Raw genomic sequence first — 17,855 nt, 5'->3', positions numbered from 1 at the left:
GCTCGAGGGGGCTCTTGCAGTGTAAAGTTATGTGTAAAGGTGACCTCCCTGTCCAGCAGTGGGGCTGCACACAGCGCCAGAGCCGGCATGCCTGCATCTGCTCAGCAGCTTGTCTGATGGTCCCTGTTTCTCTGCACGTGCAGATCGTTGACCTTTTGCTCACGCATGGAGCTGACGTCAACATGGCAGACAAGCAGGGCCGGACTCCCCTGATGATGGCTGCTTCCGAAGGCCACCTGGGGACTGTGGATTTTCTGCTTGCACAAGGTCAGTCCTGGGATGCCGGAGCTGGATGGTCGGTGCCCATAACAACATAAGGAACTCATGATTTCCAGTGATGGTTCCAAAAAATGTTAAAAACAGGTGTTATTAACCCAGTTGGTTAAAAAATGAAAGTCCATCTCCTCTCCCCTTATGTATGGTGGGACCCTTCTAACTCTGACATTTTCTGTTTCCTTATGGCTTGAGGGATCTCTAGTATTCTAATCAAATTAACATATTCAAAACTCCTTAAATCAGTAATCTCCAAACTTTGAATTTTTAATGTACACTCAATAAATGTTCATCTTCCAGGGATTGTATTTTGATTTTAACTTTATCAGTTATTTTGTAATCCTGCATAACTAGTATTTTTCCTGAATCCAAAGGAGGCAAATGGAGGCTAAGACAATTGCTGAAAATGGGACCCTATTTGAGGACTGAGGATATTATTACCTACCTGTTGTCATAAATTCTTTTCGACGCTTGCCGACATTCACACATTCCTGGTGAATGGGAAATAAAGTTAAAGGATACACACCACCATCAAAACATTCCGGGCTCCTTTTGATTGCTATGAAATCATTTACTGTGCAAAACAGTGGTGGGTGGTGGTGGACCTCTGCAGAACAGCTGGAATCCCTGGTGACTCTACAGTACCTAGTGGAACTTGAGCATTTGCATGAAGCAGGAGGTAGTGTGATTGGGGTTGGCCTGAATGATTCCATTCCACTTAGCCTCTCCTGTTAATAAACTGGACCTAGAACATCTATTCATAAATGTATACACTTCAAGGAAACCAACCTCCTGAAGAATCATGCACAGGTCAGAGCTGCTGAGGGTAGTTGAGTTGGGAAGAAGAGGTTTCTTCTAGGATTTCAAACTACAACTCAGTCAGATACTTACTGGATCTAGAGCTGTGTCTTTCAAAGAAGATTTGTATCCACAACCTCAGCTCACAAGGTGGGGTCAGAATCAGAGAACTGCTCTCCCATTGTGCAGAGTGGTTCTTGTTTCCCCAGTACACGCTACCAGAAAAGTCTGGTTTCCTGACATCTCTCCTCACTTTGACTAAAAGGGGTTTGGAGGAAGAAGAGGGGTGTGCCTACATTCCCAGGATAAGATGTGGCAGGAGTAAATGTCCCAGAAAAGCCCCAGTCTCCTAGAAAAGGCAAGACCTCCTCAGCCACTGATAACCTTTAGGTAGCTGCACAGTGACTGCCACGTTCTAATAGAAGCTCATCCGGCACAGAGTCTAGCAAGTTCTTGTCCCTTAACCACTGCAGAGATTCTGGTCTTCATACTATTTCATTTTTCACACTTCAGTGAGAAACTGTTTACTAAATCGACAAATTATACAAACATTTGCTTAGCCTATATTATTTGTAGAATGCTGAGCTTGGAACTGTAATTTTTAAAAATTAATATAATCTGTACCTTCAAAGGGTCTATATATAATCTGGCAAGGAAGGGATGAAACAAAGATAAAAACTACTGTAAAAAGTGGAGAATCCTAAGTGCTCTGATAAAGGTATTTGAGTTAGAACAGGACAGAGTTTGAGATTTAAATAGGAAAAATGTTCTGTGTTTAGGGAGAGGGAGTAGTGTAATTGAAAGGCAAAGGAGGAGGAGCAGTACACAACAGGTGTGGGGAAATACGCAGGTTGTCCTGTGACATACTCTAGGGCTGTTGGGAAATACAGTGGGAAACATACGTGCAAAGAAATTGAGAAGGAACAGATTAAAAGAGTTTAGACTTAATTTTAAAGGCAGTGGGGGGGCCTTTCAAGATTTTTAAAAAGGGAATTGATGCTAAAGTTGTGCTTTTGAAAAAAATCACTCAGATAGTAGTGTGAGTAGCAGACTTGATGAAAGAATTATAGTGGCCCAACGGATCCATTAGCAAGCCATTGTAGTAGAATGGATGAGAGGTAATGAGGCCCTAATCCAGGTGCAGTAGCTGTTAGAATAGAACAGAAGAGCCAAGTGCAAAAATGATTTTGGATGTAAAGATTGATTGCATGTAGGAAATAAGGAGGGTGCATTGAAGATAACTCCAAAGTTTGACAATGGGTGTTGGGGAGACCTGTGATTCCATTAAGTGCAAGCAAGAGAAAAGAGAGAGGAGGAAGATTACAAATTGAATTTTGGAAGTAAATTGAACATATGGGTTTATTTCATATGTATCTCCTTTTAATTTCTTAAATTTCAACTTTTCTTGTATTTGGAAAATCAGTTTATCTGTAATATACATCCAGAACCTTCTTATCCTGGGTTGTTGGTTTTTTTTCGCCACTGGTGAACTCTGCCCAGGGAATTTATAAATGTTGTGTCTAAGAAGACCCCTTGGATTCTGTCCCATAGTCAAAGAAATTCTATGTTAGAGGTGATGTTTTAATTGCAGAATATACCATTATGAAAAGATAACCCAGTACATAAACAGCTCTCACTGTGAGAGGTATGATGTCTTCCAGCCCTTCATCCTGCTGTGGGAAGCCTCAGAGTCTGGTTATCTGACCTCTAGGGAAACAAAGGTGATAGGCCAGATAACTACTGAGTAGACCCTGAGCTGGCTGTGGCAGGTCCTAAGCCTGATCTGACATCTGAATCCTGTCCTGCTTAGGAGGCAGCCTGCAAAGTGCTTTGTGTACAGTGAGTTGATCCCTAACTTAGTAAGTGTGACATGCCAACTGTGTGAAAAGAATGATGTTAGGTGCTCTTCAGAACTAGCAAGGAAATAATAGGCTTTTTGCCATCCAAGAGCTTACAGTGTAGGCTGGGAACCAAATTTATATTGAATTTTAGATTAATTACAAAACAATGTGTCAAGCGAGCTTGATCTTTACAGATGAAAATAGACATTTGAAGATAGATGCAGAATATAAAAGGGGCTAAGAGAGTAGGCATGAGGTTTTCGAAGGCTGACTAATTTAAACTTCAAATTCCCCTTGTGGCCTGGGCTCGGTCTCTTTCCTTGAGTCCATCTCCCCAGCATTCTGTCATCAGTGGTAAACATGTGTTGAGCTCCTGTTTTATGAGAATCTCTCAAGGAGTTTATACTATTATAAATGAAAGGCTTTCACTGAGTTCATAAGACATTCACTGAGAATTTATTACATGCAAGTAGGATATATTAGAAAAATAACAAAATAAGGCGACATGTTAAGCAGGTTCAAGGAGAGGTAACAGTGAATGGCAAGAAGTTTCTTGGAGACAGAGATTTGAGATGGTTCCTAGGAAATGGCTAGAAGTGAGGCAAGTCGTGGGGAAAGAAAAAGTGTTCCATGCCTGCGAGCAACCTGACTGGCAGTGAGGGCTCAGGAGTGTTTCTGGGAGATGCCAGAGGCAGTGAGCTCGTCCATTTCACCAACATAGAGCATTTTTCCAAGGGAGTAATGACACTAAAGGACAGAGTGTGACTGGGGACAGACTGTGGAGGACCTGGAATACCCAGTAACACAGCTGGACTCTCTCCTACTGACAGCTTGTAGGATCAATTTTTTTTTAACAGTTTTTATTGAAAGGTAACTCACATACCCAAAACAAAAGCTGTGCTTCAGCAGAATGTACACCTTAAGTACCAGCTTTCCCTTCTGCTATGAATTTTCATGTTTCCTCAGCCCTGCATTATACTCGCTCTTATAGGTGCCTCCATTGCTCTGATGGACAAAGAAGGATTGACAGCCCTCAGCTGGGCTTGTTTGAAGGGTCATCTCTCTGTAGTACGTTCTCTGGTGGATAATGGAGCTGCCACAGACCATGCTGACAAGAATGGCCGCACCCCACTGGATCTGGCAGCTTTCTATGGTGATGCTGAGGTGGTGAGTACCTTCAAACAAGCCTCGGGGTTGCAGGGAGAGGGGAGGTTCTCCATCCCTAATGTTTTCTGGGGTTGAGGGTTGTGTATGATGATTCCTGATATAAGGTTTTTGGATCTATACTTGATAGAGGACAGAAATACTCAAAACACCATTAAAGACTAAGGGTATGGGTATAATGTAAAATACCATGGCTGACCAGCCTGGTTCAGACCAGCAGTTGAATAAAGGGCAGGCAGCAGCCAGAGCCCTCAGTGGAGCAGCGCTGAACCCTTGTCCTGGGTTAACTGCTCTGTTTTATCCACACACTAGGTCCAGTTCCTGGTGGATCATGGGGCCATGATTGAGCACGTTGACTACAGTGGAATGCGCCCATTGGATAGGGCAGTGGGGTGTCGGAACACTTCTGTCGTTGTCACTCTTCTGAAGAAAGGAGCCAAGATAGGTAGGAGAAAGGAAGAAGGTGCTGGCCATCTGTGCCCAGGGGCCAGACTGGCCTGGCGGTCTGGCTGCCCTGGGTGTTTGGTGTGAGTGTATATAGTTTCCCCTCTGCCCTGGCCCAGTTATTGTCCGAGTGAACAGGGAGGCTCTTGTCCCAGAGAAAGCCATCTGAGCCATGGTCTACACTACCCTGTGTCTACAGATAACATGGTTACATGCCATGCCCCTAGTGGCCGTAGCCAGGAGGCTACTCTGACCCTAAGCACATCTTGGTGCTAATGCCTCTGTACTCGCCCCACCCTGTGAGCATCCTGGATCCCTGCACGGCCGTGAGCCTTTGCTTTCCCTTGCTCTGTGTGCGCTGCAGACTCTCAAGGCCCTGCTGCTGCTGTCCCATTCGCTGCCCTCCCACAGACCTGTAGGCAAGGGTTGGCTTATATGCTGGCTTTTTTGCTGCCTGCCTCTCACTGCTGCTTTTTCCTTTTTTTTTTTTTTTTTTTTTCACCTTCATCCATTTTTTTTTCCTCTCCTACAACTTTTTGTTTTCTCCTTTCTTTGAAGGTTGTCAGACGTTACCGAGTCGCCCACGAGGTATATTTCACCGCTGTCAGCATCAGGCGTGGTCTGATGGCTTGGTCAGCTTTGCCTTCTCCTCTTTGATTTAGCCTGCATGAGTTCCCCTCACCTCTAATCTTTTAATTTACTTCACCTTAAAAGAAGATTTTTTTTAATGACTGTTGTAGAGAATAACTTGAACTTTTCATAACTAACCCCGAAAAGCTTAGCTGGTAAATAATTCAGGCATCTGTAGACTAATCAATCGATTTAACCTTTTCTTTCTCTCTGGGGGCTTGTTTCACGTCTGTTTGACATTGGGACTGGGCTCCCGGTTCACGGTGAATCCAGGGGGTCCTGTCCCACACTGACAAATGACGGGAGCCTTCCGAGCTCGAACGGTTTCCCTCTGCAAGTACATGTTTAACTATTAACAGACTAAACACCTGGGGACTCTGAGTCCCAGATTCTAAAATAAATTACTCTTCTTGGATATTTAAAACCGTATGGTGACATTTAATGTAAACCCTTTCTCCCAATTTTCTTATTTAAAATAACTCCCTACTTAGTCATTGCCTGCCCAAGTGTTAATACAATGTGCAGGCTTTGCTGCCCTCCTGTGGCGCAAACTCAGACAGTTCAAATATTCTTATTTTAAGGTGAATCCAAATCCAACGCAGCTTCTTGGCAGTGGGAGTCACAGATACTCCCAGGTCTAAACGATGAGGAAATCGTTGTGGAACAAGTTGTTCTCTCAGCAGAAATTTCCCCAGGATGTTTTTTTCACCTAGCTTCCTACCACCCTTACATTGTATGAGTTTTTTACCCATCATGCATCCTGTACACTACAGGTCCAGCCACATGGGCGATGGCCACCTCCAAACCAGACATCATGATCATCCTGTTGAGCAAGCTGATGGAAGAGGGGGACATGTTTTATAAGGTGAGGGGAGGGAGGAACAAAGTTTCCTCCAAACAGCCACTGTTTTCTGCATATGGAACCTACTGGAGTCTTGACAGTTCCCATCTTTGGCTCTCGAGACAAAGGGAGCATGCCATCCCTTGGAGACGGGCTCATAGGTTGAGGATCCTGGGGTTTTGCCTTCCCAATATGAGAGCGAGAATAGCCTGCACGTGATCGACTATAGCCTGTAGCTGACCAACCCACAGACCTGGTTATAACCACTACTGGGCAGTTACGTAGATTCTACACGGGACCTGAAAATTCAAGGGACAAGTAAGACTAAAATTGTGCACTACAGATATTTCCAGTCCATGGAAGAGTCACTGATCTTGCCTTTCATATTTAATCTATACATAGATTTTAAAGTCTAATAGTAATAATAGCTCATCAGCATCCCTGAGGAATAGCAATACAAATCATAATTATAAGATTTGCCTGAATACACTCGTTGAATGACAGGACAACAAAGAGTGGAGTCTTTTTGTACTCACAGTTCAAGCAGAAGACTCCGTACCCTAACACAAACTCTCATGGCCTATGAAAAGCCCCTCAAGAACATTCCATGTCAGAATTACCTCACTGTGTTAAGAGTAGCTGAATCATCTTCTCCGAAAGGTAAATACAATCCAACCCAGCTTTTGGCAGTGGGTATCACTGAGACATCTCTAGGCCCAAAGATGAGGAAATGGTTGTGAAGCACGTGGTTCCCCGCCGTGTAAGGAATGCACAGAGTTCCTGAGAGCACGGTGGCATTTCCTGAGGACCCTCTGGGAGAGAGTCAGGATAATCTAAGGTTCTTAGGCTTCATGTTTCACATGACTTCATTGAAGGGCCTCTTTCACTGTCGCACTTATGGACTTTGGAATGACACTGCCCTCAAGAATCTAGACCCTGGTTATAGCATAACTTCTGGTATTCTAAGACAAGGAGTCCCACCGCCTAATGAGAATGGGCACAGCTACTACTGTTCCCACCCAGAGTTCTACCTTGGAAGACTCCAAATCTCTCCTTAATGGGAGGTGCTAAAGAGAAACTAAGAGATCAGGATCCCTGGTAAAGTTGCAGCCGTATAGAAGAAGTAGGGCAGGTAAAGGTCAGCCAGAGGAATGGGGCGCCTCCTACATCGTTCTCGGCTCAGCTCACAGATTTTTCAAACACAAATTGTAAGAAAGGTTCAAGGCTCCCGTGACCAGTCCTCTGAGCTGGCCATAGCTTTACTTCATCTTGGAAAATCCTCCTATGTAGTCAGATAGCATCACAAACTCTAAACTTCGCTTCTCTACTGCTACCCTGCCCACACCCTTTCCAAAAACAGGAAAACCGATTTATATCATTTTATGTCGTGAGATTAGGGAACCAGCAGCTAACTTGTTTTAGGTCCTACATCCTTTTTGAGGACGAGAATGACCTCTTCTAGGGGACTAGCAAGGAAAGAGTTCCAGACGAGCCAAACTTGGGGAATTAGTAAGAACTTTGGCGTGCTCGGGACTAGGAAATGATACGTGTTGCAGGGATATCAGGTCAAGAAAAAGCTCCTTCGAAATGAGTGAAGTTAGCCCCTTAGGAATCCACTTGGGAAGCTGGGTCCCAGGCCTTTCCTGCCTTCTGTCTCACCTTCAGTGCCAAACCTGCTCTCCAGGTGGTGTTTGGGAGGGCTAACCTTTAGTAATAACTGGAGAGAGAGGAGGAAGGGAGTGGAACCAAACTCACACAGCTGCTCAGCAGACCAACTCTGTGTTTTGCCGTCTTGTCCTCCCACTAGAAAGGTAAAGTAAAGGAGGCGGCCCAGCGCTACCAGTATGCTCTGAAGAAGTTCCCTAGAGAAGGGTTTGGTGAGGACTTGAAAACCTTCCGGGAACTGAAGGTGTCTCTTCTCCTCAACCTCTCTCGATGTCGCAGGAAAATGAACGTAAGTGTCTCTCATCCCAGCTCCTTTCTGCAGTCCTGGAAGTTGACAGTCCATGTCACTCACCAGCTTTCCCCAGGCCCCTGAAACCCTTCTCTGGCCCATTTGGAACTTGGTTGTCCTTCACAGAGCACTGACATTTGCAATTTGAAGGAAATTAACTCTTAAGTATAATCCATCTCTCAAACTAAAAAAGTTAATGCTGTGGACACTTTATAGCTTTTTGAATGTTCATAATTCCCACTGAAAGTGATTGAAATACTATCATCATCTTCCCCACCCCTAAGTCAGCTTTCTGGTCTTTGGAAAAATGTGAGAGCAGTTGTCGCTGCAGTTCCAGCTGCGATGCGATATGAATTTTAGTCATTCCCTTCCTTTCTAGAAGACTCGAGTCATTTGATAGATGGGCTGGAAGGAGGGCTCAGGACCATGAACTTCAAGATTTAACCTCTAAGGCTACTCTTCAACTTTTCACTTCTTTCCTCATCTTTTTATCCTAGCATGTCACGTCCCTTCTTATTGCAGAAAAAATTTAGAGCTCTTCCTGGTCCTTTATTATCTCCCAAGTAGTCCTTGGTTCTTCGTGCCTGCCCTGCAGACACTGTCCCTGATGCCCTCAGCAGCCTTGACGTGCATACACCCCAGGGCCAAGAACCCTCTCTCAGACACTGGGAATAGCTAGGACCGTGTCAGGAATCGCAGATGCCCACCAGCCTGAGGTCTCACTGTGCAATGAGAGACAGGCACCATCCAAGCCAAACAGGAATGTTGTTCAATAAAGAACTCAGCGGTACAGCAGTGAGATTTCAGCCTCAGTGGCAATGGACCTGCTGTCAGTACCAGAAAGATTATTTGTGTGTATGATCTTCATACCATCCACCTAAAACCTGACCATGAAAAGAGCCCTGATACAGACTGGAGTGTCCCAGAGGACACAGGGCTCTGAGAGGCAGAGTTGTGCTGGGGGCTGAGGAGAGTGGGGCTGCATCAGAGGTTCCCATGGGAAGAAAGGGCAGTGCTCTGGGAGAAGATGGTGAGGTTCTTGTATGAAACGAAAGAACCTTCACCAGGGCCTCCTGTGACGCCGGCCCTGGGGCATAGGGAGGCAAAGTGCAGGATAACAAATAGTATACTTCTTAAAAATAGTCTTCCAAAACATAATGATTGTCTCAAAAGAAAAAAATGAAAGGGTGAAGTTAGAAACTGAGTAGGGATAGAAAACAGCCTGGTAAGACAAGACCTTTTCTCCAGCTCTGTGTTTGTTCAGAAACAGTGATCACCTCCTGTGACCAGTACTTTGCTTAGCACATGAAGTCTGTCTTCCTGGACAGAAAATTGACCATTAATTTTTTTTAAAAAAACGTCTTTACCTATGCCCCAGGGCCTTTGTTCTGCCAAAGACCTTGTTTTCTGCATCAGGAATCACAAGTGTGACCAGAGGCTACTGTGCTGTGCTATGGCTTTGACATTAGAAGAGAAGGGGAAACTCCTCTCTTGTGAAAGGGTAAAATTTACAGCTTTGTGCCTCCAGGGAGCCTCAGTGGTCAAGAGATGTGGTGATAGCGCAGACCCCTGGTCCTCTTCTGTTTTTTTAAGTCCAGTGTTTCTTAAGTAAAGGACCGGTTAAGAGAAGGAACAGACCAGAGAAGTCCTCTGAAATGGAAAGGAAGCCACCATCTACTGAACATCTAGTGTGTGCCGAGAACTGTACACAGGGCACTCAGATGCTCTATTGCTCTCAGCCCTCACTGTGAAGGATGTGTGGGTGAGAAAACATACGACACACTCTGGAGAGTCACAGAGTGGACCAGAGACTTGAATCCAGGCCCGCTGTCCCTGTTCCATCTAGTTCACATTGTCAGCGCAGCCCCATCCTCCCGGATCTCACTCATCCCTTAGGAAACCGAGGAACAGTGTGCACGGCGGGAAGGTGGGAGACAGGATGTGGTTCTTCGTGAGGTGTGGATGTGTGTGTTTGCGTCAGACACACGTGTGTGACAAGAGTTTGGACTTCCACCCTGACCAGTGTGCATCAGTGGGTTGGGTGTCGCCCCGCAAACCAAAAGGCTGCAGGTTCAGTCCCCAGTCAGGAAGCGTGCAAGAGGCAACCGGCTGATGTTTCTCTCTCACATCCATGTTTCTCTCCCTCTTTCTCCTTCCCTTCCCTTCTCTCTAAAAATAAATAAAATCATTTTTAAAAACAGAGTTCAGGTTTCCAATTTCAGGTGCTTCATTGGGTTTACATTTGGCTTCTGGGCTAGAAAGAACTTGGTTAGAAAGGCATTTTTATACTTACGGGCAGATGAAACCCTGTGAGAGGTTGAAGGGCCACGCAGGGCAAAGGCAGAAGGAACTGTCAGGCTGTGGGCCACGTGGCCAGAGCCGTACCAGGCATGTCAGGAATTCCAGGTGTTCCATCCATAAGTGTCCAAAAAATGTACATATGATCTGTGTTATTCCCAAGTTGTCTATTTTTCATATCTCTTCAATGACTCATTTGCACACCTATTGTAATGACAGGATTTTGGAATGGCGGAGGAATTTGCTACTAAGGCCCTGGAGCTGAAACCGAAATCTTATGAAGCTTACTATGCAAGAGCAAGGGCAAAACGCAGCAGCAGGTGAGGAGAGAGAGAGAGAGGGTAAAAAGCAAGAGGTCTCTTTTCTGAAAATCTGGCCAAGGCAATGTAGGCCATCCTAGGGCATATGTACCCAAGTGTGTCTTTCCCTGAGGACGCTTAGGGCCCAGCTTTGGGGACGGCGCCCATCGCACATACTCAGCTTAAGACTGGCAAGTCTTCGGGGCTGTGGAAATCTGGGGCGTTTTGCCTTGGGTGAGAAATGCCTTTGCATTGTTGGAGAGTGGCACCTTCTTCTGAGAAGCCTCGACAATATCTCAATCGCTTTTTAACCCCCAAAACAGACAGCATAAGGAGGCACTGGTGACTTGAGAAGAGGTCACTTAAGCAAACATCCTCCCGACCCTTTTAGAGGGAACAGTAAGGCGGCTCACTTACATCACAGGCTCCTCTTTGTTTTCCTGTAGGCGTTTTGGGAATCCCTGGCTTGTTTAGTCTTCCTTCTGGGGCTCCCCTCAAGTCTGGTGGCATCAAACCTTCTTTCCTAAACCCCTGCCACCGCCGCCCCACACCAAACACGCACGGAGACGAGAGGCCCTTGGCGCCACGCTTGAGAGGGCCCACGAGAAACTCCTTTCCTCATGTCTGTCTGCGGTGGTTTGGCCATTGGGCAGGAAAGGCCCCAGAAAGACCTAGAACCTGCCATCAGTGACCTTTGGATAACTTGTCACTGTCCTTCATGCCTCCTGCCCAGCATCCCGCCCTTCTCCCAAACTGCCTGGGAAAGAACAGCTTCAGGTTCACGGACACAGCCAGGGTGGCAATGTGGTCCTGAAAATCAAACCCAGGGCAAGCCCAGTGATGACAGTGGCAGCAGTATTAGCCTTAACTAGCTGGGACAGCAGAGTTCTTCAGAAGCGTGACTATCGAGTTCTCTTTCCCACAGGATAGTTCCTTTCCCACAAAGCCAGCTGCTGCTTTTCTGGGAAGTATTAACAGAGAGGATGGGAATACCTCTGACCGTCACGTCCTCGTTCGTAAATCAGAATCTGAGCTGCCTAGTCACCAAGCCTAACCCCTTCCCAGCTTTGATGGGGCAGGAGGGAAGAGGAGCAGTACTAAGGGATGAGAGATAGAAAGGGCAGAGGATAGAACAGGCCTGAAACTTGGAGCCCAAATATCAAGAATATAAAGAAAAACTTCTGCTGGATTAGCAAGATGTTTAAGTGTTGTAGTTACTGTTTGGTTCCGAAGCTAATTGACAGTGACCCTGTAAATGACAACCCCACCCAGCCCTCACGCCGCCTGGTGTGCATTTGGGCACTGAGAACGTCTTCCTAAAGGGCCTGGCTGGACTGACAAATGGGGACATTTCTCCACGAATCCCAGAGAGGCCAGGGAAGATGGAGGCAGAACAGGTTAGAGAATCATTCTGGACTCTTCTAGAATGACAGCCTACCTGTTCCCTTCCTTACAAATCAAATGAAACCAAAAAGCCCCCAACACCCACAGACGCTACCACAGTTCTCTGAAATAGTGACCGTGTTCTCCACTCTGGGTGGTTCCTGTTGATTCAGAATAACTCCAGTTCCTTTGTTTACATTTTGTCAAGCAGACAGTTTGCAGCAGCCCTAGAGGACCTGAACGAGGCCATCAAGCTGTGTCCAAACAACCGTGAGATCCAGAGACTTCTGATGAGAGTGGAGGAGGAATGTAGACAGATGCAGCAGCAGCAGCAGCCACCACCGCCGCAGCCACCTCAGCAGCAGCTACCAGAAGAAACAGAACCTGAACCACAGCATGAAGATATATACTCTGTGCAAGACATATTCGAAGAGGAGTACCTGGAACAGGATGTTGAAAATGTTTCCATTGGCCTCCAGACGGAGGCACGGCCCAGTCAGGGGCTCCCCATCATCCAGAGCCCACCCTCCTCTCCAGCTCACCGGGACTCTGCCTACATCTCTAGCTCGCCGCTGGGCTCTCATCAGGTGTTTGACTTCCGGTCCAGTAGTTCTGTAGGTTCTCCCACTAGACAGGGCTATCAGTCCACCTCACCTGCTCTTTCTCCCACTCACCAGAACTCTCATTACAGGCCTAGTCCACCACATACTTCCCCAGCTCATCAGGGTGGATCTTACCGCTTTAGCCCCCCTCCTGTGGGAGGACAGAGCAAAGAATACCCAAGCCCTCCACCTTCCCCTCTCCGCAGAGGCCCTCAGTATCGTGCCAGCCCTCCGGCCGAGAGCATGAGTGTCTATAGGTCCCAGTCCGGCTCACCCGTGCGCTACCAGCAAGAAACAAACGTGAGTCAGCTTCCCGGCAGACCAAAATCTCCCTTATCCAAAATGGCCCAGCGGCCCTACCAGATGCCTCAGCTCCCTGTGGCAGTTCCCCAGCAAGGGCTCAGGCTACAGCCTGCGAAGGCCCAGATTGTGAGAAGCAACCAGCCCAGCTCTGCGGTTCATTCAAGCACTGTCATCTCCACAGGGGCCTATGGTCAAGTAGCCCACTCGATGGCTAGTAAATACCAGTCTTCGCAAGGAGATATAGGAGTAAGTCAGAGCCGGTTGGTTTATCAAGGGTCAATTGGGGGGATTGTAGGGGACGGGAGACCTGTGCAGCACGTCCAGGCCAGCCTGAGTGCAGGTGCCATCTGTCAGCATGGAGGGTTGGCCAAAGAAGACCTTCCACAGCGACCTTCCTCGGCATATCGCGGTGGCATGAGGTACAGCCAGACACCACAGATTGGACGTAGCCAGTCAGCATCCTATTACCCAGTCTGTCACTCAAAACTGGATCTGGAGCGTTCCTCCAGCCAACTAGGTTCCCCGGATGTGTCGCATCTAATCAGAAGACCTATTGGTGTCAACCCTAATGAAATCAAACCTCACCCACCAACTCCCAGGCCGTTGCTACACTCCCAAAGCGTAGGCCTTCGCTTCTCTCCGTCTAGCAATAGTATCTCATCCACCTCCAACCTAACTCCTACCTTCCGGCCATCCTCCTCAATTCAACAAATGGAGATCCCACTAAAACCGGCATATGATAGGTCATGTGACGAACTGTCGCCAGTGTCTCCCACTCAGGGAGGTTACCCCAGTGAGCCCACCCGATCCAGGACCACACCATTCATGGGGATCATAGATAAAACCGCCCGGACTCAACAGTACCCCCACCTCCACCAGCAGAATCGGACCTGGGCAGTGTCATCTGTGGATACCGTCCTCAGCCCCACATCTCCAGGCAACTTGCCGCAGCCTGAGTCCTTCAGCCCGCCATCATCCATCAGCAACATTGCCTTTTATAACAAAACCAACAATGCACAGAATGGCCATTTGCTGGAGGACGATTATTACAGCCCCCATGGGATGCTGGCTAACGGGTCCCGTGGGGACCTCTTAGAGAGAGTCAGCCAGGCCTCCTCATATCCTGATGTGAAGGTGGCTCGGACCCTCCCCGTGGCTCAGGCGTATCAGGACAACCTGTACAGGCAGTTGTCTCGGGACTCGCGACAAGGGCAGACATCCCCTATCAAACCAAAGAGACCATTTGTGGAGTCTAATGTTTAAAAGACATTTGTTGGAGTGAGACCCATCTGTTTTCACTGCATATTTTCAGGCTTGGTTTCCACATTCGAGGTAGTTCTCCAGCTTAAGTTCTCATGTAGTTTCTGTGTGGTGTTCAGAGGTGGCAGCCCACATGCTGAAACCCTTTGCATGCAGCCGACTGGGAAGCTGGCCTCCCGTGAGCCAGGACTTCGGTTTACCTTGTCTGTGCCCCAGCCACATGCTCTCTCCCTCTCTTCAGATGCCAACGAGGAGATTGTTGTGCCGTGTGCTTTATCCCAGGGAGATCAGACACACTGGTCAGCTTTTTCCAGGAGACAATCGCTTTCACTGATGTTCTTGTTGTGTAAATGTCTTCCTCCTTTTTTACAGAAATAAGATGTCCTTGTTCATTTTCTTCTAGGAACTTTAGAAAGAGTATGATGCCCCTTTGCCTTTGCATTTGTATCCAGTGTTATCCAAATAGCCAGCCCAGTGCACTCTCGTGCCGTGGCCTCCGCCCCGGACTGCCAGCTCCCTGCCGTCAGTGGGACTTGAATGTTCATTTAGGTTATTGCCGGTCTTCCTGTGGGGGTAAAGGATCAAGGAGAAAGAGAAGAAGTAAGTCTGTTAAATTGGAAGGAAAAATAATAATATAATTATTTGAAATGACACTACATTGATTTTCTAAGAAGCATTTCAGGAACATTTAAAACAACCAGCCCTTTAAATATTTCAGTCAGCCAAGGAAGTTGGGTGAGGATCATGGATATTTTTTAATAATTCACTGAAAATTATTATTTAGATTTTTAGCTAGTAATTAACTACTAAAAATTACTGATTTTCCATGGGTGAGAGCAGGAATAAATAAAAATATAGAAAGAGAGAAGGAAAGACTGTTCTGGGTTCTCACTGAGAGGCTATACAAAATCTTTGGAGAAATCTCCCTTTTAGATCCTGATGTGTCACTGAGCATCATATTCCACAAAAAGTAAACTCTTCCTGAAGGTTGGTTGGTGCAATAATCTTGTTAGTGGGATCTTCGCCTGGAGCCAGACTTTGTGCTCCTGGCCCTCTTTTTCTAAACCCAGAAGGAATTGGTTCTTTGAGAAGCAAACTGAATTCTCATGAGACTGAAAGACTTATTCCCAAAGTTCGCACCCAGGGCCATTGCAATCCATGCCAGATACCTAATTCCATTTTGAGATCTATAGTTTTATTATCTATTATTTCTTTTTTTATGTATGAGTGTTTAGGGAGTGATATTTGAAAACCAGGCACTGCAAAGTATCTCCTTTCGGGGTGAAGAAGGGCCCCTTCAGCCTGGGTGGGGACACCTGAGAGGGAATTGCTTCCGATGCAGTCACCCCTCACACACCTGTGTCTGTGGTCTTCTGATAAACTGCCCTCTGGGTGACAGGCCAGCAGGAGATGGATGGCAAGAACACTGAAAGCCAAAGCCTTAGTGCAGGCCTGGGACTGAGTGCTTATCAGTTCTTACAGTTCAACTTACTAAACAGCTGAAACTAAAAAGAGTGTTAGTTCTCTGTTCTTAGGAATCATTCTGCTCTTGTTCGTAAAGGGCTACAGGAAGGGCAGTTTCCTGAATAAAAATCCAGATGTGATCAGACTGTTTGTCACAGTAAGTGTCCTCTGAAAGCACTGCTCAGACATGGGGAGCATGAAGTTGAGATCAGAAACACTTTACTAATTTAGATTCTGCCAAATAGATGGACCCTCCTCCCCCAACCTTGCAATAGGCCGGGACTTGTCCTGTGCTAGAAGCAAACAGCTGGGCTAACTCACGGCCCAGACTCTTCCTGCTCTCTCTGATGCAGAAGGACTTCCTGCTCAACTGGAGCAGAGTGAGCATCAGTGTCTCCTCTCTCCGTTTCATCAAGAAGCTAAAGTGTACAGCATTAGCACAGCCTACAGCTGGGAGCCCAGCAGCCTCTCACTCCCTCTTTGTCCAGGTCTTAACCCTGTTGGGCTTTTTGCATCTTAGCCTTTTTTAACCACCTCTCACTGAGGAGCTGCTGCTACATTTTGAGAAATTTCTCAGTGTCTTAGAAAAGTGCCCCTGCTTATTTGGAACATGACACATACCGCCTGTACTCGCCTATCTCGGTGGACGAACAGGTTCTGATGCCACTTCTCCCCAGGGTCTCCCTTTCGGTTTTCCAGGACAAAAAGGAGATTTTAGGGTCTCTGCCTTATTGGGCAGGACACGTAAAATGTCAACAGAATGAAATTCTCTTTTAACCATTGGAAGAGGGAGTGAATATCACTACTGGGCGCCAGTTGTGTTTGATGACAAAATGCCAACTGGACCTCACTGGGGGAGGAGACGAAGTTCTTCCTTGTAAGCAAACTGCCCGTGCCCTGTTCTGCTACTTCACTGCCATGGGATGATCCTAGTACTGTACTTCAGAGTTGCCCTCTCCCGGCAGCGTGTGCTGAATCGATGTCTGGCTTCAGGTTGGGGGGAGTTTTTCAGATGAAATCAGTGAGTTCCTCTCACCCAGTTCACATGACCCTGAAATGGAGACAGTGGTGACAAACTTCAGCTTATAAGTTTCTCACCAAACTGTATGTTGTGTTCCCCAAGAATTCTTGCACTAATGGGTTTCCATCACATCATGTCTATAAATGGGTGCACTTTACTGTTTGAATTTGTAACTCTAATACTGGATATTTAAGTGTAAGTAATGTCTTCATTAGAAAATAGCAAAACCGCTCTTGTCTCTTAGTGTGTTTTTCAAGAAAAAAAGGGGAAAAAAAAACAGGAAATCAAGCAGTGGATCACAACATTTATAGCACAAGAAATAACTTGTATATAAGCATCAAAAAGATTAAGAATTTTTAAGTACAAAAAATATTTGCAGTGATTTTAAAGTGCTTTTCCAGCAATGTTCTTAGGACTCCTGAGACATGGTTACTTTATTTACTGGATCAGTAAGGCACACGATTAACAATGAAAAATTAATGTTTATTTACAAAGTAAAGGGAAAACCTGTGTAACGTGAGAATTTGGCATGGACAAAATGGAGACCATTTTGTATCTGCTGTCGTACGTATCTTGCCCAGGTTGCAGACGTGCACTATTAAAGTCCCAAGTTAATAGAGCACAAACCCTTCTTGTTCTCCCATGTGCCCCCTTTTTAGGTGTGTTTAACTTAAACTCGAAGGCTCAGGAAAATTCCGCTAATTAGAATCATGTACAGTACCCCAGGTTGTCGTCCAGAGATACAAGTTTACTAATTTAGTTAAGCCTGGATTACTAAACACTTTTCCTAAATTATTGTAAACAGAACAGCTTAGAGAAAGGTATTCTCAGCCCTTATATTGTATAGTAGTTTATGAACCCCTCTCTAAATATTGGTATTTTTATATTCCAGAGATGTACCCAATAGAAAAAGTAATCATTATCTAATTTAATATCCCTAAGTATTTTCCTTAGATTTTCGTCGTAGACTTTGGGTTCTGTGGACGTCACCTTGCTTCACCATATTTTACCACTAGGTGTCACTGTGGCTCTGCACCAGGCTTGTCTGGTAACAAAGAAGGGCAGTATCTCTCTCTGGAGGAGCTGCTTCCAGGGCAGCAGGCGGCCCTTAGGCTCAGAGAGTTCAGGAGGGAGAGAACAAAGGTCTGGAATGAGGTACTCACACATCTGTGCCAGTTGTACTGGCAAGATGAGCTCTTTGGACACTACCTGCTTTGCACCTTCAGCCAGGCAGAGAAGCTGGCAGGAGGTTGACTAGAACTCCCTTGCTTGGGTGGGTG

At 46.3% G+C, this 17,855-nt stretch overlaps 1 protein-coding gene across 3 annotated transcripts in view; it reads left to right on the top strand.

The window, feature by feature from the left end:
- TANC2 (tetratricopeptide repeat, ankyrin repeat and coiled-coil containing 2) overlaps window positions 1-16,804 on the top strand; it is a 317,432-nt gene extending 300,628 nt beyond the window's left edge. For 2 of the 3 annotated variants that reach the window (XM_045836186.1, XM_045836185.1), the window contains 8 exons: window positions 144-267; window positions 3,904-4,079; window positions 4,389-4,521; window positions 5,079-5,108; window positions 5,924-6,015; window positions 7,799-7,945; window positions 10,463-10,563; window positions 12,137-16,804. In XM_045836186.1, coding sequence (XP_045692142.1) covers window positions 144-267; window positions 3,904-4,079; window positions 4,389-4,521; window positions 5,079-5,108; window positions 5,924-6,015; window positions 7,799-7,945; window positions 10,463-10,563; window positions 12,137-14,093 — 2,760 coding nt within the window. In that variant the 3' untranslated portion in view covers window positions 14,094-16,804. The remainder of the gene's footprint in view (window positions 1-143; window positions 268-3,903; window positions 4,080-4,388; window positions 4,522-5,078; window positions 5,109-5,923; window positions 6,016-7,798; window positions 7,946-10,462; window positions 10,564-12,136) is intronic. The other variant, XM_045836187.1, reaches the window with a different exon arrangement.
- The last annotated feature ends 1,051 nt before the right edge of the window (window positions 16,805-17,855 follow it).

Source organism: Phyllostomus hastatus, unplaced genomic scaffold (assembly GCF_019186645.2).
Source record: "Phyllostomus hastatus isolate PE091 unplaced genomic scaffold, TTU_PhHast_1.1 phas_contig_210, whole genome shotgun sequence".
Classification (NCBI taxonomy): Eukaryota; Metazoa; Chordata; class Mammalia; order Chiroptera; family Phyllostomidae; genus Phyllostomus; species Phyllostomus hastatus.
The sequence above is the reverse complement of the archived record's forward strand: the minus strand, read 5'-3'. Positions and strand labels throughout refer to the sequence as shown.